General features: G+C 40.6%; 1 protein-coding gene across 1 annotated transcript in view; it reads right to left on the reverse strand.

The window, feature by feature from the left end:
- The window catches only part of CACNA1D (calcium voltage-gated channel subunit alpha1 D), a gene marked incomplete in the record, with an annotated part of 323,715 nt that extends 304,564 nt beyond the window's left edge, over nt 1-19,151 (reverse strand). The window contains 3 exon segments of the mRNA XM_034775831.1: nt 13,238-13,343; nt 16,476-16,794; nt 19,079-19,151. Of these exon segments, the coding sequence (XP_034631722.1) occupies nt 13,238-13,343; nt 16,476-16,794; nt 19,079-19,115 (462 nt within the window).
- Between the last annotated feature and the right edge of the window lie 7,318 nt (nt 19,152-26,469).

Consider the following 26,469-nt stretch of genomic DNA (forward strand, 5'->3'; position numbering starts at 1 on the left):
CTTTATGCAATATATTTGTCCTGGAACTCAACGAAGTACATTCAAGGCAGAACAATCCAAGACAGATATATCTTTTCTTCAAAAATGGATTAAGTTAATCCCATGGCAGCTAATTTGCAAGGGACCTTCCTTGATTATCTCTTAAAGCAAGATACTTAAGAACATCAAAACTAGGGTTTCTCTGTAATTGCTCTTCCAAACTCGGTCTCTATTAGCCTTCCTAGCTGTTGTGCTCTTTCTGTTGCCTTCTGAAACAGCCTCATTAACAGTGTGAATCAGATATCTTTTATGTTTGGCAAAAAAAGATGCTAGGTGCCTATCCTCCTTAATATTCAGATCCATGCTAGACTAACAAGTTCATCTGAGTGATTAAAATATAGTGGGTATGCAGAGTTTTTGCATTAAATTCTTAATAAAGGACATGAACTGAAGCCAGCAGACATAATACCCTATTTATTCTATGACTGGAACACCAGGGGACTGATTCTCCATTGTCTTGCAGATTGGGTGCTGTCAATAATATCTGTGCAAAGTAGGTGTAAAACATTCCTAAATGTGAATTCTCCACTCATCCCACAGTCTGAAATAGTGTTTTTACACATATTTTGCACAAGTATATATGATGACAAAAGTTGCAGGGCAACAGAGACTCAGGCCACTAGCATGTGGAGAGGAATGACCTTCATATTAGTACACCAACCTTTTCAATTAGGAACACAAATATGAGACTATGACCAAGATCCACAAAGGTACTTCAGCACCTAACCCTTAGACTTAGGCATTTATGTCCCAGTATTGGGCTCCACTGTGATCTACGATGACATCAATAAGTAGTTAACTACTGCCAAAAGAATGCTTGTGGGTCTGAATAAAAATACAGTATTTCGAACCTTAAATCAATGTCCATGACAGCTAAAATCAGATTATATATATTGCCCATTGTACCCGCATTAATTTATGGTTCTGAAACTTGGGACTAACAAAGCATCTGGAGCAAAAGCTGCAAACTATTTGAACTGAGGTGCCTGCATCATATCCTAGGTATGACAAGGCTAAACAGGCTAAGAAATGACAGTGCGTGACTAGAATAATCAAAAGGTGTCAACTGCAATGGTTTGCCCATGTTGATACAATGACCCTATACCGATTGCCTAAAATTGTTCTCTATGGAAGAGTGCATGGAGAGAGAAGCTGTGGACATCCAAGGAGACAGTGATATAACACAATATATAATACTACCCAGATGATATCTCACCAGGCTCAAATGGCAGCTCAAAACAGACATGGATGGGCTCTGCTCATAATCTCAGCCCTACCCACTTTAATGTTGGAAAAAGGAGATGATAATGAATCTTTCATTCCCCCAACTATTCACACATGTCCAAATGCTATTTAGGTTTTGAACCTGCACTGTGCAGTACATAGACAGACTGCTACAACCATGTTGAGTCTCACTGGAGTAGTCCGCAATCCATCCATCACAAAATGCTAAATCAGGATCTAAGTCTTTACTAAGACAAATGCCTTATTCAGGCAAAACTGACTGTGCTTTTGGTTAGTCATGTGTATGTTTGGCTGACTGATCTAATCCTGTTTTCGGAATCCCTGAAGTTCCACTGGTAACTAGGGTTTGGCCTGTTCAGCCATCCCATGAGTTCCTGTATGGAGACACAATTATGTCACCGCTGTATGGACCATCCAGTAGAGTGATCTTCAGGACTATTGCCACAACCTAAGATCTGTCAGAAAGCTCCACTCAGTAAGTTCTTAAATGATTTCCTAAGGCTGGCAAGCTCCTGAAGAGTTTGTTGCCTTCAAGGGGAGTCTCCTCTCTGAAGATCCCACTGGGGAGAGAAACACTGTCAACAGGGTTTCAACAAGCAAAACCGCTGCTTGTGGTGAGTTCTGCTGTCCGAGACCCCCAGAACCTGAGACTGGACGACAAGGGATGGATCACATGATATTACTCGGTTCTGTTCATTCCCTGTGACGCACCTGGCACTGGCCACTCTCAGAGACAGGATACTGGGCTAGATGGATCACTGATATGACCCAGTATGGCCACTCTTATGTTCCTATGAGTAAGGACCAAGGATTTGAAATCACACTCATCTGTTTGAGATTGTATATGTTAAAAGAATAAAGTAACCTAATACATATGTAAAATGATTTTGTCAGATCAATAGTATTATTGCCACAAGGGCTTCTATAAATACCAATTGTCATCTGTGTGTCATGTGATCTTGCTGAAACAGCCTTCTGTGATACCATTCCCAACCAGCTGGACAGTTCGCTTGAGCATATTTGCAAACACCCAAAACAACATGCTATTTTTGTTAACTGAAATGCCAATTTCTGCTGAATGGAATGTTGACTGCCAATGTCCAGAGATGTCTGTTCTGGCTTCCTGGGCATAGCGCCTCTCTAGGCAAGTGGCTAAACTCCCCACTACACATTCTGGGGCTTTCATCCTGCAGAGTAGCAAGTACTGGATTAACATTTCAAATGCAGAGTAAACACCGTATGAAAGCTGACTGCGTCTTCTGAGACTTCTAACATTAATTCCCCCAAATTTACTTGCCTGCTGCTGTTTACCTAGACGTCACTGTTGTTGCTGGGTCACTATGGGAACTGTGGCTGTTCCTTCTGTTTTTATATTGCCACTACCAGTCATTTTCACTTCACCAAAATTTGCTGCCAAAACATTTTGCATCTTGAAAAACTGAAATGAAGCCTCTGATAATGCACTGAATGCTGAATTTGTGGGGTTCAGCACCCAACCAGCCAAACCCTTCTCACTAAGAGCAATATCAGAAGCAGTCGGTTAAGATGCTGAGCACATCAAGATCTTTAATGTGTTTATCCTCACACCACCTCTCAGAGGTAGGGAAATACTATTATCCCCATATTACAAATGGGGGAGAGGCTAAGTGACTTGTCCAAGGTCACACAGGAAGACTATAGCAAAGCAAGGAATTGAATCCTCAAGTCCCAAGCTAACACTTTACCCACTGGACCATCCTTCCTCCCATTGCACTACTCCATAGTATTCCTTAACTACCCTTATTCAAAGTTATCTATTGAATAGAGGAAAGATCTCCCTCTTTCTTTAGCTAGTAAAATAAATTTCCTCTCTGGTAACAATAAAATGTGTTTTGGGGAATATTTCATGTATTTTAGTAACATTTCCATTATAAAAATTGTCTGTGTTATGGAAGCCAAGTCATACAGCAATTAGATCATCCAAGCTGGATTACTACAACACACTCTATTTGGTTCTACTCTTGGGAAGCCTCCTCAAGCCTCATCTGTGCAGAACCCAGGAACCTGTCTTCTGGGTGGGATGAGTTAACATGAAAACAGGACACCTACAATCTGTACAATGCACTAGCTGACTTCCTATTCAGTTCCAGGTGCAATTCAAGGCATTAGTGGCAATCTTTAAAACACTATCTGGTTTGACCCTCAGTTGTTGTGAAATCTCTTCCTTTTCTATTTCATGCCCCAAGAGTTTAGGTCATTTCCACCGTTGGTATCTGGAGCTAGCTACATTGCTTTAGTTTAGGAAGTCAGTGGCAAGGCATACTCAGCTGAAAGCACTCACATTTGGAGCTTGCGTAACCCACAGACCTCCTGGGCGTGGTGTTCTGTCCCATCTAGTGGCACTGAGACCACTTAGCGGGAGCTAAATGAGCCTGTTCTACAGCCTTAGCTAACAGCCAATTGGCTTTTAGCTCATGTGGTAGAGTCCCATGCACTACGCTCCAGAGGCCCCACGTTCAGTGATGACCAGAGTTTGCCAGTGTTACACTTGCTTGCCTTGACTGTCCATCAGAGCCCAAGCAGCATGAATTTCAGCTGATGCTGCAAAGCTTTTAGGCTCAATCATCTTTGAGTTCAATATTACTGTGTGTTTGTTTCTATTCTGATTTTTTTAATTTGTTTTTGGTTAGTTTGCCTTAGGTTAGGTGAAGGGTAGAACTATTTGTGAGTTTTGAGCTAACAATTTTTATATTTTTAATAATAAATGCACAGGACCTAAGTACTGTTGATATGGACACTATGCGGCATTAAATAAATAAATTAAGCAACCTCAACTACCTCATTATCAAGTTCTGAGGTAACATGGGGTAGGATTTTCAGAAAAACTCATCACTCGCTTAACTCTGCTCTCCTGGAAGTCATTGGAAAAACCATCCACTGAATTCAGTAGGAGCAGAGTTAGACCAATACTGAATGCTTATGAAAATCCCACACCAGATACCAACTATACAAGGTTTTAATAAACACGGCACTCTCTGTTGCACCTGGAAAATATTTCAATCTAGTGCTGATCACTGAGCTTGAGTGTAATGTGCTCCTTGCAAGAAACATTCTTTAACAAATAGATAGCCATGTTCGGCACCAACTCAAGTTTTGGAGAGGTTTTACAGAGTAGCCCCACACTGAATAAATTGCAATCCAATCTTAACATGACATACGCAAATGGGAATGTGATAGAATTCTCCAGTTTACAAAAACCTCTGGGGTGGGAAAATGCTTCAGAACCACAGTTTAAGAACATTTTGTTTATGCAGCAATTGAAATCACTGTTTTCTCAGGGAGTAAAGCTATATGAACTAGTGTTTATGTCAGGTTTACCTGCATTAACATTGGCTGGTAAATTGACAAATTACATTGTTTGCATATGTTCTGTAAAATGATTTGATAATCTTGAGTTATATATATTTTACATAATGCATGCACATTAAACTACGTACACATCAAACTTTTTTTTAAAATAGTCCCCTTGCAGAAATGCCTCCTACTGAGGAGTCCTTACAGCTTTGCAAAAGGTTACTTACTGATGCATATTGTCCCTGTTTATAACTATCAAATGGCATTTTTACCATTGCTTTTAGAAAAGGAAGTCAAGTTGCTCTGTCAATCAAACACCTATCGCATGTTTTGCTTATGTCAGAAAAGACGACAAAGTAATCAATGCACTGAAAAGATAACCACAACAAAAAACTTATCAAAACTATCTCAACCACACACAAAAAAAGTAACGAGGAGAGATTTCAAAGCCTACTTGATGTTAAGCTTGTTTTTAAAGGAAAAAAAGACATTTCCCATCATTTGGTTTTCAAAACTAAACTACTGACTTTCTCTCAAACCCTTTTGTTTACTCATAGAGTAAGCTATAAACACATTTTCACTTACTTTAATTGTCATTGATATTGAATTTCAGGTGGCATATCAGGCACAATTATATCTTATATTTTGAATGCTTTTTCAACTTAAACATATTGAGATTTTTCTTTATTAAAAAGAGCATTAGTCAATAGCTACACTACCTGTATTTTACACTTTGGCTAAAAAGTTATTGAAGGATTAGATACAATAAATAAAGTTTTAATTTCTCTGACATGTTTATCTGTTTGCTAAATAGCTGATATTATTTCCAGTAGAATCCAATCAATCCTTGCCTTTCCTGCATACTGATTAGTTGTCTAGCTTTTATGCTATAGATTGCACTAACTCTTTAAAAAAGGGAAGAAGGAGGATCCAGGGAACTACAGGCCAGTCAGCCTCACCTCAGGCACTGGAAAAATCATGGAGCAGGTCCTCAAGGAATCAATTATGAAACACTTAGAGGAGAGGAAAGTGATCAGGAACAGTCAGCATGGATTCACCAAGGGGAAGTCGTGCCTGACTAACCTAATTGCCTTCTATGATGAGATAACTGGCTCTGTGGATGAGGGGAAAGCAGTGGATGTGTTATTCCTTGACTTTAGCAAAGCTTTTGATACGGTCTCCCACAGTATTCTTGCCGCCAAGTTAAAGAAGTATGGGCTGGATGAATGGACTATAAAGTGGATAGAAAGCTGGCTAGATCATCGGGCTCAACGGGTACTGATCAATGGCTCCATGTCTAGTTGGCAGCCAGTTTCAAGCGGAGTGCCCCAAAGGTCGGTCCTGGGGCCGGTTTTGTTTAATATCTTTATTAATGATCTGGAGGATGGTGTGGACTGCACTCTCAGCAAGTTTGCAGATGACACTAAACTGGGTGGCGTGGTAGATACACTGGAGGGTAGGGATCGGATACAGAGGGACCTAGACAAATTAGAGGATTGGGCCAAAAAAAACTTGATGAGGTTCAACAAGGACAAGTGCAGAGTCCTGCACTTAGGACGGAAGAATCCCATGCACTGCTACAGACTAGGGACCGAATGGCTAGGTAGCAGTTCTGCAGAAAAGGACCTAGGGGTCACAGTGGACGAGAAGCTGGATATGAGTCAACAGTGTGCTCTTGTTGTCAAGAAGGCTAACGGCATTTTGGGCTGTATAAGTAGGGGCATTGCCAGCAGATCGAGGAACGTGACATTGGTGAGGCCTCATCTGGAGTACTGTGTCCAGTTTTGGGCCCCACACTACAAGAAGGATGTGGAAAAATTGGAAAGAGTCCAGCGGAGGGCAACAACAATGATTAGGGATCTGAAGCACATGACTTATGAGGAGAGGCTGAGGGAACTGGGATTGTTTAGTCTCCAGAAGAGAAGAATGAGGGGGGATTTGATAGCTGCTTTCAACTACCTGAAGGGGGGTTCCAAAGAGGATGGGGCTCGGCTGTTCTCAGTGGTGGCAGATGACAGAACAAGGAGCAATGGTCTCAAGTTGCAGTGGGGGAGGTCTAGGTTGGATATTAGAAAACACTATTTCACTAGGAGGGTGGTGAAGCACTGGAATGCGTTACCTAGGGAGGTGGTGGAATCTCCTTCCTTGGAGGTTTTTAAGGCCCGGCTTGACAAAGCCCTGGCTGGGATGATTTAGTTGGGAATTGGTCCTGCTTTGAGCAGGGGGTTGGACTAGATAACCTCCTGAAGTCCCTTCCAACCCTGATATTCTATGATTCTATGATTCTAAAGAGTATGCTTGAACTGAGAATTTGAATGTGGGACATATTGAAACAAAAAGATAAAAAATGTATATGATCTGGAGCACAGGCGGATGAGGGTGGGGTAGAGCACAGAGACCTTAGAACCAAAAGGACAAGTATAGCAAAGACAATAAATATATGATGTTCAATTCTTAAAAATAACAGAAAAATTTAGCCATTAAACAAATGCATCTTCAGAGGCTTTTTTTACAAGAATGCTTTAAAAATTAATAATGGTATATACTGATTAGTTTCAGACTTTTATTAGAAGTTCATTGTGGATATAGGATTTCAATAAACCGGTGCAAGGTAAATGTATTTTTCAATTAGTATATTAATTTATCATGTGGCCCGGGGATTGAATGACTTGTGAGATTACTAATGAGATATGGCTATGGAACCTCTTGGTCCTATTGGGATCCAGGACTGACACCTCTTGGTCACAAGTTCGATTAGGTCTACAAAGTGTAGTCTTCTGCATTCCAAAACAGTACCCTGGAATGCACTGTGTAGTTGACATTTCAACATCACACTAGTGGAATGGGCTTGCCTATGGGGGACTGACTGTGCCTCCTAGATCTGCCCAAGGAGGGGACCTCCTTTCTCTCACACAAACAATAGGAAGGTGACTGAGCCATTTCCATGGCAGTGTCATCCACTCTGGCTCCTCCAGCCCTGTTAGGGTGGCAGGGATGGGCAGGCTGGGGGTATGACTGGCTGTGCCAAGAGCACTGCAAGACAGGGGATGTATGCTGTCCTTTCTTCGTCGTAACGGGGATTCTCCCAAAAAAGCAACACAGGCTGGGGAGGCATTATCTTTCCTGTAGAGCCTGCTCCTTTTAAGAGGATCCCCAGAGGCAGCTGTGGCCAGAGCTGCCAGGGACACAGAGTTAATGAACACATATGAGGGCCTCTGTGCAGATGGCTCTAGCACTTGGTGATCTGCTATAGTCCATGTGAAGTCCTAACAATCCTTGAGATTCTTGATTGAGCCTCACAGCCTATTCCCTGGAGACATCAATCCCACCAGTGAAACAATGTGTGGGGTTTAAACACAGGAGGGGCCATCCAGCCCAGTATAAGCAAAGTCCAGATTCCTTGTACATAGTATTGACTGGTTCAGTTTTGAACCAAGGTTCATGTTTATTATTCCTATCTTATTCCTAGGAAAAAACAACAAGAAGAGCCTCATAGGAATCCCTGCACAGTGGCAAAAATGCAGACTTATTTACACCAGCCTGCCAGCACATTTCAGAGTGAGAAGCAGAGCACACTAATCAGAGAGAAGCACTGCCCAAGCAAGATAAGGAAAGTTCCCATACCACAGGGGGAACGCAAGATGGGGAGAGAAGACAAAGCAGGGGTAAGCAGGAAGGGGGAAAAGGAGATGATGCAGTGGGGTAGTGTAAAGGAGGAAATAAAAGAAGAGAAACTGAGTGAGGTAGAGCAAGGAAGACAGGAGGAGAAGGCAAACAAAGGGGAAGAAGAGGAAAAATAGAGGAAACTGATAGGACAGAGACAACAGATATCAAGAAGAGAAGAACTGGGGTGGTAAGCACAAAGAAAGAGACATGAAGGGAAATAGCATAACACAGAAGGGCAGCAAAACTGAAAAGAGAAGAGAAAAGAAAGAAACAAAAGAAAAATACAGGGAGGAAATCCATCTGGCCAGAAACAGTGCCTCATAGCAGCCACTGACAGGAGACAGTGCTAAAAGAAGAGCTGATTCAGATACTTGGAAGACTCAAAGCACCTGAAATACCAGAGGGAAGGAGAAAGAAATCATTTAAAAGTCTGAATGGAGTAGTGAGCTAATGCTCAAATAGTCCATCCCAGAATGTACCGGCCCAGTGTTCCTGCTACGGGATAGTAATGATTTCCACAGAAGTCAATAGGGATTTCTTGTATCAACTGGAAGAACTGAGCCCAAACTGAATGTTAGGTTTTCAGTTTCTGCTCAGTCAGTGGGAGTTTTCATTGAGTGAGGATTATTTAAAAACATAACAAAGACTTCATGATTTGGTTCAATAACTAGTTTTCAAGAATAGCATTTGTCATTGTAAGAATGGTCTGCAATACATTTCAAGCAGTTCAGACAAGCATGAGCACATTGCTCCATTCAGGTAGAGGAGACTTCCCCCACTGGCATACATCAAAGCGGCTCAGTCAGAGGAAGGAAAAAATTTCAAAAAGGCTCAAACATGCATGTACCTGCTCAATCCAAGACTGTCAGATTGGTGAGCAGCCAAGCACAGCCCTACCTGACAATTTAATTCTCCACTGCCTGCTTTGCCTGAAACACATTGCTCCCTTCTTTCTTCTATGTCCTCCAGGCCTGGTAGGCAGTGAAGTATCAATAGCTAAAGGGAGAGGAAGTACCATCAAGAGAACCCTAGTGGAAGAAGATGGTCATATTGCCTTCCCAGTCCCTATAGCTAGGGAAAGAGAAGAGAGGGCAAAAGCCTCCTCTTTCCCACTCAGGAGACAAGAAAAAGAGAGGATAAAGAGAGCAATACACACAGAGAAACACACTGAACTCATCACAGCAGCCATGGACAGGAAATTTATGTTTACTAGACATCTATCAACCAAGGAGATACATAAGATTGGATACATAAGATCCCCACAGTGTAAGGAGAAAGAACATGAGCTATCCATTCCCAACAGCAAGAAGGGGAGTGTGCTGGGCTTAGAGCTTCTAACACTACACAACAACCTTCCCTTCTTCCTTTTGATTTACTGAATGTTAGTTCTTTACAATTTATTTCATAGTAGACAGGTGGCCATATCACAAAAACCATAATCACCACCACTGACACCTTTGATGGCTGTCTCAGCAGACACAAGTAACTGAATATGCACAGATAATGAACAACCCTCTCATCCTTAGGCCTTGTCCATATTAATTTTTTCTTAAATTACTGCATTGTTACAATAAAAATGGTGCAAATCCCTCTAGAAAATAACTTCCTGAAGTTTGAGAGTTGAAAATTGACTCACTTGACTCACTTCCAAAATCTAAGACATGAGCTATTTTTAAAGTTTATTAATGTACATATATTTGAGCCATTAATACTGTTAGTCATATCCATTTCTATTTGCCCTGTGACGTCTTTCATATATTTGTAATCAAATTAATTTGTCATAAAATGTATTTTATAATGAATATTGTGATGTATAATTGATTTTGTTTACTGTTTTCAATGGAGAATGAGTTGCACAATATATTTTTGCAAGTTAAGTCAGCAATAGAGAACTGAAAAAGCATTCCTCATCAAAGGGACTCACCAACAGCTCAGCCAGTTGTGTGATCTAATACTTCACTGATTGAGCTATAAGCAAGGATTTACTCTCAGAATTTGTCTCCTGGACTACCCAACTGGGTCTTGGAAAGCCACAGGAAGGGAGCTCTTCTATTACAGAACGTCTATTCTGCATGTCTAAAGTGGATAGAAGGCTCTGCTGCAGATTTCCCAAAGTTTGCAGGAGAAAAACACCTCTCCTGAGTACGCCTAAGATGTGCAGGATGCGAGATCCTCCCAAGGCCCTACTGCTCATCTGGGACAGACTCCTTTTCCAGTTCCCCATTGACCACTGCCCCACCTCTGTTTTCCCCATCCTCGAGCAGTGCTCCCTATCTAGGTTTTCAACTTCATAACCATAAGCATATGTTTGATATGCTTACGTTTTTATGTATATAAATATTGCAAATGTAACAATTATGGCCCAAATTCTGAGCTGGTGTCAATTCATTTTACTCAATGGAGCAATACCGATTTACACCAGCTGACAACACAGTTCTCTATTTTAAAATGTTATACAAATTTAGAGCTATAAAATTTCCACCTTTACAATTTCCTCACATTTTAAATGACTGCTTTTTTTAGTGATGTGTGTAATTGTTTATTTTGTTTTTAACTGCATTTATAAATTAAAGTTTATAGATAATCTGAAAGCCTATGAGATATTAGGACAGCCATTGACCAAACACAGACTAACATGAGCAAAGAGGAACAGAAGCTAGTGGAACTCAGACATAGTTGAAGAAGAGGACAATAACAGTTCTATAACATAAGCTCTACTTCTTCCATAATACCACAGAACTCCCCCTATCTCACATCAATGAGTTCAGGGTCCAAGGGTCAGGAAGGGGCTGACGGGCAGTAGCCAACCTTCATGATAGGTTCTCGTGTGAGCCTAGAGGATTTCCAGGAAGATACCTACGTGCAGCTCCTGTACTTTGCCTCCACCCACATTTAGAGGAGAAATCGGGCTATACTGGGCTATACTGAGTCCATAGATGCAGGATTCCACAGAAAAAGACATGTTAGTCAGTCCATTTCATGATGTACAGCTACCACCATGGAAACAGCCAATCCACTTTGATTCCAATCTATTTATTTTATTTGATCATATATATAATACAGATAAAATATGTGCCTTCCCTTTTATCTGACTTACTCTGACCCGGTATCAAAAAAATGCTGTCAAAATAAAAACACTAGATTAAATTCTGCTCTAGAGTTACTCAGAATTTACATCAATATAACACAGAGCAGAATGTGAATAGGAGAGTGATCAAGATGTAGAATTTGTTGATGTATATTAAAGGAGTCCAAAAAAAGCCTCTCTAAAATGCTAAAAAATGAGTATGAATCTCTGTTTTAAAGACTATAATTTATTTCTGCTTAAAACAATATGGCTATATGAGTTTAAAAAGCTGGAAAGCAAGAAAGGAATAAGCACACACTTTAATCCTAAATGTTAACACGTTATAAAATTAGGTTAGAAAGATTTGAGTTCAGCTTTTGTAAAAACTATTGCTTAAAAACCCACCAAACTATAAAATTATTAGCCTCTCACACAAATATTTTACCCTTTTCATGTGATGCTTTATGAAATTAGTTATTAACAGAGACCTTCTGATGGATTGACAGCTATGGAGTTTTCTGCCCTGAATTTCTCAGAGAAAAAACAGATTGTTGATTGGCTCAGATATTCAGCTGCATAAATTGTTCTTTACATTGACCTGAATTAGTCTGCCTTTTGCCAGTGTTTTTATTGTCTATATTTGTTTAATCTTGTACCCTTGGTAAACAAAAAATGCACAAAATGAGTCAATGTATAAGAATTATCATCTATAGTAAAATAAACAAGATTACAAATTATAACCTGAACAAAGGTCTTCATTCATGTAAGGCTATGCATTAACCCAGATTTCCCACACAAAAATAATCCCACATTATCTGTTTACTAGTTTGGGTCCAATCCTGTGTTGTTGCTATTGTTTGGGGTTTTTTGTTTGTTTTTTTACACACCCAAATCTCCCATGAGGATTTTGAGTGTGCAAAGACCGCACAGTCAGGACCTATGAACTCTTCCAGCTTTTCAAATGTATCATAAATGTTAAAGGTACTATTCAATATAAATAATGGAATTAGTCCAATGCAATCCAATATTAATACTGGATACAATACGAATTACAAATACTATTATAAAATATATTCTTGCAATTACATTGCAATTTAAAAATTATTAATATAGATTTATGACAAACAATAAAACACAACTGTAGTAAATTATTTTTAATCCTAGATATACTCTGCTGTACATGATACACTTTTCACATTGCAACCCAGGTTAGAAATCTCTGTTATAGCAACAGCAGTCTCTTTTTAAAACTCAGCTTTAAAGTACATAAACATTCCTTTAGAATGTCTTCATTAAAACAATACCTCCCCCTTACAACATTTCATCTTTTTCCACTAGGGCCGTGTTCTAATTATATAACAACTATACAACAACGCTCATTGTATAAATTCTTGTCTTGGACTAGTTTATTATAAAGAAAAACCCTCAACTAATATAAACTCTAAAATATGGCTAAGAATTTAGCATTAAAATCTGAAAACACTTGAAACTAATATACCAGGAAGCACAGTATGACTTCAAGAAGACTGATTTAAAAAAACTAAAGAGCAAAAAAACAGCAAAGTAATTTTAATCTAAACAACAGTAACAGACAAATTAAATTACATTCTTTTATATGCAACACTATCATCAACGTATATTGCCCCAAAATTTTATAATTTTTGTCAATTCTCTTCTTACAGCAGATACTACAGAACACACATTGAAATTGACAACCAAAGCAGTGAAATATTTCAAAGACATTTTGTTTCAGAGTAACACTAAATGCCATTTTTTCTAACTAAAGCTATTATTCATACTGACAACTGCTCCCTAATATCAACAGTTAATTGTCAAAGTATATAATAAACCAACATAAATCTAGAAAGGAAATCAAAGAATACTTACCAAGTTATGATTAGTTGAATTAGAATCATCTTCTGGGAATGGGATGTAAACAGCTAAGGCCACACAATTGGCAAAAATAGCCAGTAGTATAAATATGTCAAATGGTCTGAAAAATCTTGTTAAGGAATATATGGATTTTGAATATATACATAACTCCAGTCTCATTCTGCTTTTGATTTCTACATCTTGTACTCACATTTTATTTTTAAAATGTCTGATTTTTTCATTACAATCTTTCGAGTGATGACTTTGACAACCAGTTCTTCCTCAGCATCAATTATATCACCATACCCTATTGTTTTCGATCACAATGACATTGAAATGTCCTCTTTTCTTTTATGACAAGGAGCATAGCTACATTCATTCTGCCACACAGTATTTTATATTAAATTCTGAGATGTAAATCTAATCACACAATATTAAATCAATAAATTGGCCATTGGATTATATGGTATACTTACAAATCTATGCACATACACCTCCCATTAACCTTAATGGAAATTACATGCATCAAGGGAAGAATAAACAACACAGAGTGAAAACTGTAGTAGGGGACAAGGAAGGTCCCAGTGAAACAGAACTTCAGCAGTTTTGCAGTGTAAGGGCTGGAAAGCTGTGGCATGAGTATGCAGGAAGGTTCTGCACCTGTCTCACGTCTGTAACTGCTGCCTTCTGTATCAGGTCTGCCTCAGTCAGAGCTTGTAGATAAGGGTTTAAATAAGCAGAGCCAGGATGGAATAGGGACATGGTCACTTGTTCTGCAATTACATAGACCCAGTGGCTATCAACTTCCATGTAGAGGATATACAAGAATTGCAACCACTATCCTAGTCCAAGAGCTGAAATAGCAACAACAGGTAGCCAATCCCATTCCCACTGGGAACATGATTCCTCTTCCCCAAGAAATAAAAAAAACTTTTGAAGTTCACCCACACACAGCTCATTTACCCTGCCTGTGCACAGAATTTGGGTAGAGAAGCAAGATATTTCACTTATATTTATTTAGAGACATATACTATCCGCAACTCCATGCACAACTCTCACTGATTTCTATCTATGGGAATTTTGTATGTGCATCACGGGCAGTATATTGAAAATGGTCTTAATTGCCTTAGAGGTATAATCTCAGCGGATGAAATTCAATGCTATGCAGAGAGCCAGCACAAGGACTAGGCATACCTTAAAACCACTTAAGCCCTATTTTTCTGGCTTTCTTCACAGGAGAAAATTCATCCATCCTGAATAACAGACTTTATGTTTCCAACTCCCATTAAGATCAATGGTTGTTCTTTTATGTACAGTAGATCTCAACATACAAAGTAAGAACATACATCTATCTAAATCTGCATTTTTCTGCTAGCTGAAATGAGTAGATTATATCAATTTGCATTTTAGTAAATTACAACTTTGTTTTATGATGTAGTGCTACTGGGCCGAAATTCTGCTCTCAGTTATTCTACTCAGCCTGAGAGAGACCAGCTCACTGGAGTTTCTCTCACTTTATCCCTGTTTAAAGGAGAGCAGAATTTGGCCCACTAACTCTAACTTGTAATTAAATTATGTTTAAAAAATAACTCAAAAGAACATCTTTATAAAAGAGAGTAGCACTGGCCATTGCCAAATGTTTTATATTAACAGCTCTCAGCTGGAGGGTCTGTTCGAAGTAACACATTTATTTTGGCATTTAACAATCTACTTGCTAGCACAGTCATTTGCTATTAAAGGGAAATTATCTAGGTTGACAGGCCAAAATTTTACCTCCCCTCCCCAGGACTCCCGCAAAATGATATTATCTGTTTTAAAATGTTACTTGAGATTTATGAAAAATACATTCTCTCAACTCTTCAAAAGAAGTTTTAAAATCCCAGCCCCAACCCCCCACCACTGAAGCAAGAAAAAACAACCAAACCAAACATAAGCCATTGTGAATATATGCTAGCAGTTCTGCTCTCTCATCTATAACTATATAGGGAACATATCCAAATATGTGTTTTGGCTGTCGATATGTCTTAAAAGTTCAGATGAATCATGTACTGCAGATTACTTGTATGTGCTCAGAGTGAATCTGCAGCTTGGCTCCTAATGTCTCCCTACTTCTCCATTAGGTAAGCATTATTTTGAAAGGACTTCTGCATCTGGCTCACTGGGCCTAGCAGTAATGTAGCAAATTGCCATGCAGAAGATCTAGGCTTCACTTCTTGCTCCTTGGGCAAACAGGCTTGGGAGAGCTATAGGGCAATAGCCTGTGGAGAGGAAATACTTCATATTACTCAAGCAATTATGTATCTGCCAATTAGAATGAAGCATTGACAGGTTTTGTCCCATCAAGTCTCCCTTCATCAGAATGATAATGTTTGCAACCTGGGGATTTGATGGAGGGATGTGAAGTAGACAGAAGTGAGTGGACAGGTTGGGGGATAGGAGATGTTATCTCGGCTTCAACAGAGGAGTAAAAATTCCACACGGCAGGTGAGGAAGGAAGGGGCTATCTGGATCACCAGATGCATCAGTCAGCCTGGGACAAAGAAATTTATTTAATTTAAAAAAAATAAATATGTAACCATATAACTATCTTTTACAAGGGCATGTACAGAATATTCTCTAGGGACAAAATGATTTGAGTGTGTTTTTTCTTGGGGCAAAATAGCTGGGAAACATACCAAACCTGTGACCTTGCTTTTCTCTGTACATTTATGTTTCATATATTTACTTTAATTAGGGAAATGAAATTCCATGTAATGCTGACAGATTAAGGGATATAGTCTCATTTTGATGAGCAGGGATTTAATGTAACTACCATTAATATCAATGGGTTACACATGTGCATATAAGTGCATCAACATGTGTTATCTCCCCAACAGTTAAAAATGCTTCCACTGCCAGGAACACTATTATTTTAATATACAATTTCTTAACTGTAAAAGAAAACCTGAAACCTAAAACATTACAATACATTGTTTAAACCAATGACTTTTTTTACCTATACACATATCTATATGAAAATTAATTTCATATTTTTAAAAATGTAAAACTGTGAGACTGCTATTTATTACAAATAAAATACTAAATATAACCTCAAATCCAATACCATATAACTTTACAACAAAACAATTTAAATACTGTTCTGCTCCTGTTCCAAGGCCTCATTGAGTTTTTGTGCTGTCCTAGACAATCTCTCTGACACATTTGGAATATTGAAAGAACAAATGGTAAAAACAAAATTGCATCAAAAGGATACTTCCATTCTACTAGACTAATGCAGGCTCTTCGTATTGGGTTATTGAGGGATAAACAGAAAAGGGCACGGGGTGGCCGACTGTTAGATGTATTACCCTGTTTTTTGCTCTTGGCATATTGCTGGCGTTTTCTTTGGGACAGAGATCCTACAGGTTGGGCTGTGGTGGTGCTCATAGTTTGGGCAGCCTTGGCTTGTCTAGCAGCATCAATTGCAGCTTGCCAAGATAGAACAGTTTGCTTGGATGGTGCTGAACTGTTTGACTGAATAGTTGGTCCGTCACCAGGGAGAGGAATTCTGGTACTACTTGCATAGTTTGCCTCTGCAGAAGAAAAAAAAAAAGTCATTTCGTTTTAGGTTTTTTTTACATACAAATATAAATATAGTATTCTAGATAAAAAGGATGGAGCTATTTAAATAACTCCTGATGTTTCCTTTTTACACATACATTTTATATATATATAGTAGGCTCCTTCCACCATGAGAAAGATACAGGAATCGGTATTATAAATGTCAGCTAAATAGGACTGTCAAGATATGTGCTGACAACGAAACACTGTTCATCTTGACTCCTCCACTTGAAGCATTGTACTGGAGTTTTCCAAATTGGATGACAGCTTGCACATCATCATATTTATATCTAACAAATCCTATCTTTTGTGTGTGTGTGTGTGTGACTGACTTTGCTAAAACAGCACAGTATTCACTATTTCCCCACCCCCCTCATTTTGGTCAAAACAAATTCTAATAGTTCAGAGTATTCTGAATCATTTATCAAATTAGAAATATTCTTGTCAAGAAGTTAAATCCTTCACCTTTCTGCATTCTTAAAAAAGGAAACTACATGGACACTTCCCTCCAATAAAAATTCAATAGCCTTTGATGATAAACACTTCCAAAAACATCAGTATCCTCCACATTGTAAACTGACATACTGAAAACCCTCCAAACCTTTTGAAGGGAAAATAAACTACAAATTCAAAATAATAAACCATTGAAATAATCTCATCTAGGTGGTCAACAAAGAAGGCAAAACAGCCCTACAGAGCAAGGATCTCTGTCTTGCAAGCTTCCCGGCTGAAGCAGCAGAGTCTAGTACCAATGGCACCTGTCAGAAGGCCATATCCCCTCCCTCCCAGTAAACTCAGAACTTGAAGATGTCTGTGGGGGAAAAAGATGGAAGGTTGGCACAGGATATGTGCTGGAAATTAGGGGAGAGAATGACACTCGGGCAGATCTGCCAGAGCAGGGGATGGAAATATTATCCCCTGATAGTTCACCTGACATAAAACAGATAAAAGTTCCATTTGCAAAATCAACACCACCCCCTACCCACCCACCCACGCAACCTCAGCGAGGCACTAAAAAGCCTGCCCTGTGCGTGTGTGGGTACGATGGAGATGCGGATAGACCCGGGCCTCAGCTGCTGCTGCTTCTCTCCTTGCCCAACTTCGTGCTGGGGGTGTGCGGGGGGGGGAGAATGGGGAATATTAAAATGGCTCCCTAGGCTGGCAGCTGGGAAGAGATCACTCCTGGATCTAGCCTACAATATTTCCTGCTGCACCAGTGGATCTCCCACGAGATGTGACACAAGAGACAGGGAGAGAGCGCGAGGAGGTGGCCATCAGACCGCACTCGGCACATCAACAGCTGGGTCCATTGCTAGGTTACACGAGAGAGAGAGTGTGCCTGCCTCGGGTTAGTTTCACACTGACAGTTTCACCTGACTCGTTTTCCAACGGCCCCATTTCTCCCCCCCCCCCCCCCCCGCTGGCCCTCCGCCTCCCTTTCTGGGATGCCATGCAACGGGACTCGGCACAAATCAGCCACCATCCATCTGCCTTTAAATCAAGCATTGAAAATGAAACAAAGCCCGAGCGTCAGGGTTCCCCGGGGGAGCACGAGGGGAGCTCCTGCCCTCCAGCACGGCCACAAGCCCAAACTTACTGTTAATTTCAGGAGGGGTGGATCATTTAAACCCAGCCCGGGGGGGAGCAGCAGCGCCGGAGCCTGTTCGCAAAGGAGATTAACACACACGAGCCCCATGTGTCGTCTCTCTCCGTGCGCTCCCGGCAGCGGCGCCAGGGGGAAGTGGGCTGAAAGCAGCGCATGGAAAGCCCTCACCTGCCCCTGCCCACGCACCCAAAACAGCCCCCCTGCCCTGGGAAGCTGCATTTCCAGCCAGGTTTGTCCGCACGCGGAGAGCGAGACACACACACGCCTCTCGCTCGCAGCCCAACCAGCTGAGACTAATGGCCTCAGGGCAAAAGACAAACGTGTACACATTAATGAAACCCGCTCCCATGTTGGTCACACACCGAGGGCAGCATCCCTACCCCACTTCCACTTCCTTGACTTTTATCCCCATGCCCTTCCTAAATCCCCGCTATCCCCTTCCGTCTATATCTATCTTTAGCCCTATTCCCATCCTTAATCCCCCACTCGCATCCCTTCTCCATCCCAAAGCCCCCGTCTCCCTAACCTTCCCCATGCCCTACTCCGCCCCCTCCCCAATCCCCCCATCCCGGTCTCCCAAATCCCCCAGTAATCCCCTCCCCCCTCCCCTGGGCATGCTGCTGCCCTTGCTGGATGAACCGGGCTCTTACCTTCTGGGTGCTGCTCCTGCTGCTGGTGGTGGTGCATTATTCTCACTTTCTCCAGGGTGTAAACGGAATAAAAGCAGAGACTCTCCCACCCCACCCCCACGCCAGGTGTGTGCTGCCCCCTGCGCTCCCCACTATCCGACCCCCATGGTAGCGACTAATGAGAGGCGAGGGGCTGCTCCTCCTCCTCCTGCTGCTTCTCCGCTGCTGCTGCCGGTGCTGCCAAATCCCTTAGAGTTGGGGCCAACATGACACTCACATCCGGGTGACACGGGATCTCTCCATCCCTAGCAACCCGGCGGCTGCTGCTGCTCGGCCCCGCTGCTGCTCTCCCCCGCCGCCGCCACAGGGTTAACTCCTTCGCTGCCGCCGCCCCGGGGCTCGGCCGGGCTGGGGGGGAGGGCTGAGCCGCGCTCTAATCAGCCTAGAGCTACGGCCTCCGCAAATAGAACCGCGCCGGCCTGGTTAACCCTTCCATGCCCGGCTCGGTGCAGCACCGTCGGGGGGTCCCTTACTGCAGCCCCTCCTGTCCCTGCTATTTACCAGCCATAGCCTCTCACTTACCTCACATACCCGAGACCTGCCCTTCGCCCCTGCAACCATACCCCAGGCCTGCCCCACACACTCACCCCCTAAACTAAACCGGGGCCCTGCCCCACACATTCACATCCCCAGCCATACCCTGGCTGTGCCCCACACACTCACTCCCTAAGCTAAACCCAGGCCCTGACCCACACATTCACATCCCCAGCCATACCCTGGCCCTAGGATGACCAGATGTCCCGATTTTATAGGGACAGTCCTGATTTTTGGGTCTTTTTCTTATATAGGCTCTTATTACCCCCCACCCAAATCCTGATTTTTCACATCTGCTGTCTGGTCACCCTACCTGGCCCTGGCCCTGCCTCACTCACTCCCTCAGCTAAATCCGGGCCCTGTCCCACACATTCACACCCCCAGCCAAACCCCCAGCTTGCCCCACACACTCACTCCCTCAGGTAAATCTGGGGCCCTGCCCCACACACTCACTCCCTCAGCTAAATCCAAGCCCTGCCCCATACATTCACACACACCCCAGCCTTAATCTGGCCCTGCCCCTCCCCACACCCCACCCTCTAGCCGTACCCAGGTCCTGCCCCATACATTCAGCCCCTCAGCCCCACCCAGGCCCTGCCTCCCACATTCATCCCCACATCCTATGACCCATACCCATGACTTGCCCCAACCACAGGCTATGCAAACCAACCCTTCACCCTCATCCACTTCTCTCTCTGTCCCTGCTTAGCTTCAGTTAGTCATCCTCTCTCCTATCCCCATCTCTTTATCATACCCATGCTCTGTCCCAACCAGAGAAGCAGACCCTCATCCCATTTCCTTTCCCTAGCAACCAATATGGTTCTACTGTTTTAACACCAGCCACACATACCCATTACAGGAACTCTCTCTTTCCCTATTCACAATCATATCTATGTACACAGCATCTTCTCTTCTTCACCACCCTTATATTTATCCCCCATTTCCATCTGCCATGCTTATTGTACAGTACTTTAGCCCTTTTGCCGTCTCCACATCCATCCTCCATCCTTATTGCTATATCCAGTTCCAATCTCTTTCCCTTCTCCATTGGTATCTCCCGTGTCTTTCACCTCTCAACCACTTATGAGTGGCTCAGACCATACTCAAAGACCAGTCATCAATGGTTTGCTGTCAGACTGGGAGGATGTAGCTAGTGGAGTCAATCAGCACTGGGTACAGAACTATTCAATATTTTAATGACTTAATATTCATGACTTAAATGAGTGGAGATTACGCGTATAAGATTTGAGGATGACACCATGCTGGGAGGGGTTGCAAGCACTTTAGAAAACAGGTTAGAATTCAAAATGACCTTGGCAAATTGGAGAATTGGTCTGAAATCAACAAGATGAAATTCAATAAAGACAAGTACAGAGTACTACACTTAGAAAGGAAAAATCCAATGCATAACTACAATACAAGTACAATGTGCAACTACAATGGGGAATAACTGGCTAGGCTGTAGTATTGCTGAAAAAGTTCTAGGGGTTATAGTGGATCACAAATTGAATGAGAGTCACCAGTGTGGTGCAGTTGTGAAAAAGGCTGATATCATTCTGGGGTGTATTAACAGGAGTGTTGGATGTAAGGCACAGGAGATAATTGTCCAGTTCTACTTGGCACTGGTGGGGCCAAGTGTTAAGTACTTAACCTGTGTAGGTACTTTTGTAAATACCACTAGTGCCTAAATATCTTTGCAAATCTAGCCTTAAGTGCCTGTTACCTTTGAAAATGGGCCTTATGCTTCTAAACCACTTAAGCCACTAAAACTAAAAGTGGCCTGAATCCAACCCCAAAAAAGGGCCTCCAAGTAAACCAAGGTCACATTTACCCTTCCACTTCACAATTTCATTAAATGTTCATTAAATTCCTGGTTTTTGTGCCCTGCCAATGCTACCTCCACTTGCTTGGGCCTCATGATGGACCCCAGTACTCGCTAGCAGAGGACCCCCACTTGGATCCTTGAAATCAAATGTTTCAAGTCCTTGGGCCTCTCTATCTCAGGTCCTGGCACCATGGATCCTGACATAATCCACCCTTGCCTCTCATATACAACTGTTCTTTTCACAAACTGCCCAAACCTTAGGTAAACAGTCTCCCTGACTTCAGTGGGACTGATCAAGGTGATTTGGCCCCAACCACTAGACCAAAATGTCCAATCCAGTATGAAAATCAAAATGTCAATTTTACCAAATACTTCTTAATAACAAAAAAAGTGTTGTTGCTATTCTCTTTATGTTATTCAAGAAATGTAGTGTACATCTTCAAAAATGAAACATTTCAGTCAGTTTTGAGATGTTCAGTTTATTCTGAGAAGAAATAATATTTGTATTTCTCTTATTTATATTGTAGATGAAATATACTCATATATTGGATTGGTTGACATATGATAATTACTGGATGAAGTCATTAATTCTGCTAAAGAGTTATTTTCCTGCCTTTTTAGTAGACTGTAGTGTCTTTAATTATTTCACTAACATTGCTTTATTTTTATTATATCATTTTAACATTATTTACTGACTCATGAATGAAATGTGCGGTATTAAATTGATGTTTTAGAATGTTTATTGGCTAAAGTAGTAAATGATGAGATTGTGAATGAAAACAGCCTACAAATGAGAAAAACAAATTAAATTTCAGTGTCTTCATGTCGGCAATACTAAATATTGCTCTTTGTACTGCTGAGGCAATGCACTTCCCTTTATATTTTGAAGGGGTGAAGGGCAGGCAACCAATATACTCAGAATCACCCCCCTGCACACCATGGAATTTGCTGCAAAAATCCCTTTCAGAATTAAAACTGAGTTTCAAAAATAACTCCTCACCCAGGTATCTGTTCCCCCTTCCCCTCCTTGGACCTATTGCACATTCGTAAGAGAGTCATGCAGCCATGGAGGAAGCATGGCATAGATAGCATGGAGATACAAGCCATTCATGCAACAAGCAGGGATCTGTTGAGTTGACTAGACTGCCTTCCTTCTCAGGATTTGGTTAGTTGGAAGGCACACAAATCTGTTCCAGTGGGGTGGTATCTAGTGTTTTACAGTATCCAAAATATTTACTTATTTTCCCCTTTCTGCACAATTGTGCACAAGAGGATGATATAATCATCTATATCGCTTCACCAAAACTTGGACCATCTCTGCAGTAATATCCAGCACTTGTTTACCAATGCACAGCAACACTACACAACAATTTACAGCAGAAAGAACAGACAAATAACACATCCAGTTGAAATGTGTCTGGGAGCTATGTAGGCCTAATGTAATTTTGTATCCTACATGGAGTTAAAAAAATGTAGCTAATCCTCCAAAATCAAATAATTCTTCCCCATGCAGTAGGCTAGCTGAAGTTAATGGCACTCTTTTCATTATAGCTACTTGTGTGCATAAGGAATATTTGCATGAGTAAGGACTCTATGTGAGTAAGGGCTTGCAGGACTGGGTCTTTTGCTGCTATATGTCACATATTTCATTCTAACATTTTATAGAATTTCAGCTACATATTTTGCTTGTTGCTTTCTGAAGACCTATTTCTATTCTCCTAGACTGAAGGTGGTGCTGCTATTAGCAATAGGGAGCAGTTGTTTCAACATTTTTTCTAAAATGAAGCAACAACTGAAGCTTAAGCATAGCCAAAATCTGTAGTACTTATGTCTGATCAGTAGATAACTTTCTGATGTCAGTACAACTAATGATGACGCTTTAAAGAACCTAAAATAACACTTGTCATTATCAATATAGTTTATAACGGAAGCTATGAAAACTGCATATTTTTGAAATCCTTGCAAGTAAGCTCTAAAAATAGATCACGAATATATTTAAATGCGTTTTAAAATGCATAAATTTGCCACTCTATAAAAATTTATAGATCTTTCAGCTTTGTGCTCTGGCATTGCTTTTACCATACTTAAATCATAGACTCAATGTGCAATTTGTAAGAAATCTTCCATAAATAAATAAATTTTTGATTTGTTCTCCACTAGAACTATGTAATACATTATACAAAAAAGTAGACTTCCCTTGCTTACATAGATGGCCTTTTGCTAATTTGGTTAAATACAGTGAATCAATATGGGATCAAACATAATTATGTTTTTCTTTTCCTTATTTACCATTTGGAAAAAACATGCAAAATTCCAGTGTCATACAAAACTTAGATTCTATAGCCTGGTAATTTTCAAATAAGGTTACAAGAAAATATATATTTTTAAATTTTTTAATTGAAGTGAAATGCTCCATGCTAAATAGCACCAGCTAAGGATCTGTCATGAGTATCTTGGAATAATTCTCTCATTTTGAGGGGTTTGGTATATGGAAATAGGAACACTTCAATAATGGAAGTGTTTGCCACCCTCAAAAAGAATGAATATACAGACTGTTGGATAACATGGATGCCTTTGTTACAGATGGTCTGATTTTACATTAATTGTGCACCCAAAACTTCCACTGAGGTTTCTGGGGGGTCTGAATGGACAATGTATGCAAGATTGAGCTCTTATTCCAATAAACGAGAAAGAACAGTATCAAAGCCAAACACACTGACATTTTTATTTGCCTTCTAGGGCAGGGACATTTACCCGTTGAAACCAATGATCTACCTAAAAAGCATATTTACTGGCAACATATGAGAAACTCAGCATACGTATCATCCATAACTTAAAGCAATATTGTTAACACAAATGGTGCTTTAACTGTTTCTCATGTTATTTTGGGCTGGGTTGTTTTTATTTAGGTTTTTACTATAGATAATGAGCTGTAAACCTATCTATCAATTTTGTATCAAGCTTCATCACCACTGACTAAATTCTGCTCCCAATGGATTCAATGGCTGTTTTGCTAGTTACTTCACTGGGAGAAAGAACAGTAGTATTTGTGGCAACTTAGAGACTAACAAATTTATTTGAGCATAAGCTTTCGTGGGCTACAGTCCACTTCATCAGATGCATAGAATGGAATATATAGTAAGTATAGTAAGAAATATATATACATACAGAGAACATGAAAAGGTGGAAGTAGCCATACCAACTGTAAGAGGTTAATTAATTAAGATGAGGTATTATCAGCAGGAGAAAAAAAACTTTTGTAGTGATAATCAAGGTGGCCCATTTTAGACAGTTGACAAGAAGCTGTGAGGATACTTAACATAGGGAAATAGATTCAATATGTGTAATGACCCAACCACTCCCAGTCTCTATTCAAACCCAAGTTAATGGTAACTAGTTTGCATATTAATTCAAGCTCTGCAGTTTCTCGTTGCAAAATTGCCACCTTTAAGTCTGTTACTGAGTGACCAGAGAGGTTGAAGTGTTCTCCTACTGGTTTTTTAATGTTATGATTCCTGATGTCAGATTTGTGTCCATTTATTCTATTGCGTAGAGACTGTCCAGTTTGGCCAATGTACATGGCAGAGGGGCATTACTGGCACATGATGGCATATATCACATTGGTAGATGTGCAGGTGAATGAGCCCCTGATGGCATGGCTAATGTGATTAGGTCCTATGATGGTGTCATTTGAATAAATATGTGGACAGAGTTGGCATCAGGCTTTGTTGCAAGGATAGGTTCCTGGGTTAGTGTTTTTGTTGTGTGGTCTGTGGTTGCTGGGAGAGGATCAGACCCTAAAGCAGTATGGATGACTACAAACATATTACATTTTTATCGTAATTGTATTTTTGAAACAAGATTAATTTTTAATCGTCTCTGTAGGTAGGTGTGGAGAACATAACATACTTTTGAACACATCAAAAAATCTGTTGGTTAGCATAAAATGTAAAACATGATTTTATTCACAACAAATTACTAAGAGTGTAACAAACTATGGTTTCCCGACTAATTAGATTATTTGGCATCTTTTGACATGAAAATACATAATAAAATTGGCTGGATGGATCTCCCAGGATTCAATCACTCAGCAATACACTTTTCTTTCAGGGATTCCTCTACCTACATATGTTGCTCCCTCTATCTGCTTTCAAGGCTCTCTATATCTCTTTCTGCTACCATGTTTTTAAATCTTTGGGTGAAACCATGGTCCCATTGAAGTCAAAGGGAGTTCTACCACTGACTTTCAATGGGGCAAAGATTTTACTCTCTCTTTATCTCCAAGATTCCCATATCGTACTAGACTCCTTTCTCTTCTTCAGGCCCTCTGTTCCCCTCTTGCCCACTGTCTTTAGCTTTCTTCACATTTTGCTCCAGTGATCCCTTCATTACTAGTAAATAACTAGTTCTAACCTTATTCCTTTTTCCTTACTTCCCCACAACCTCTTACTGCTGGTTATGTTATATTCATGTGTCAGTTCTACTCACTTGGGGCCCAAATCAATGTAAGTCACTGTGAATCCTTCCACTGGCTTCAATGGGCATTGGATCAGGCCCCGAGCCAGAATTTCCAAATATTTTCACCATGCTACTTAGATGATTGTCAAGTGGTGCCAGTAGGACTACATCACCTTAAATTTAGAGAATCTATACTGAGAGACTGCAAAATGTATAAAAATATTTGTCTACATGACTAAATTTCAAACTGGCATTCAAGTAGGTTCAAAATTTGCTTAAAACAGTTTAATTCCTATTTTTAGGACTCAATAAAGTGATGATTTCACAGATGGGCAACATAGCCAGCTATCCAAAAAAATTATACTATAGATAATTGAGCTTTGAAATGTCACAGTAAAATAGGCAGATGACTCACAGAATTGGCACATATACCTCGTGCAAACTAATAACTTTTATGGAAACAAACTGCATGTCAGATTACGGAGGACATTCTGATGGGGCATCTACCAAATATTAATACTTTTTCTAATAAATG

This window comes from Trachemys scripta, chromosome 7 (genome assembly GCF_013100865.1).
Source record: "Trachemys scripta elegans isolate TJP31775 chromosome 7, CAS_Tse_1.0, whole genome shotgun sequence".
In the NCBI taxonomy this organism is placed as follows: Eukaryota; Metazoa; Chordata; order Testudines; family Emydidae; genus Trachemys; species Trachemys scripta.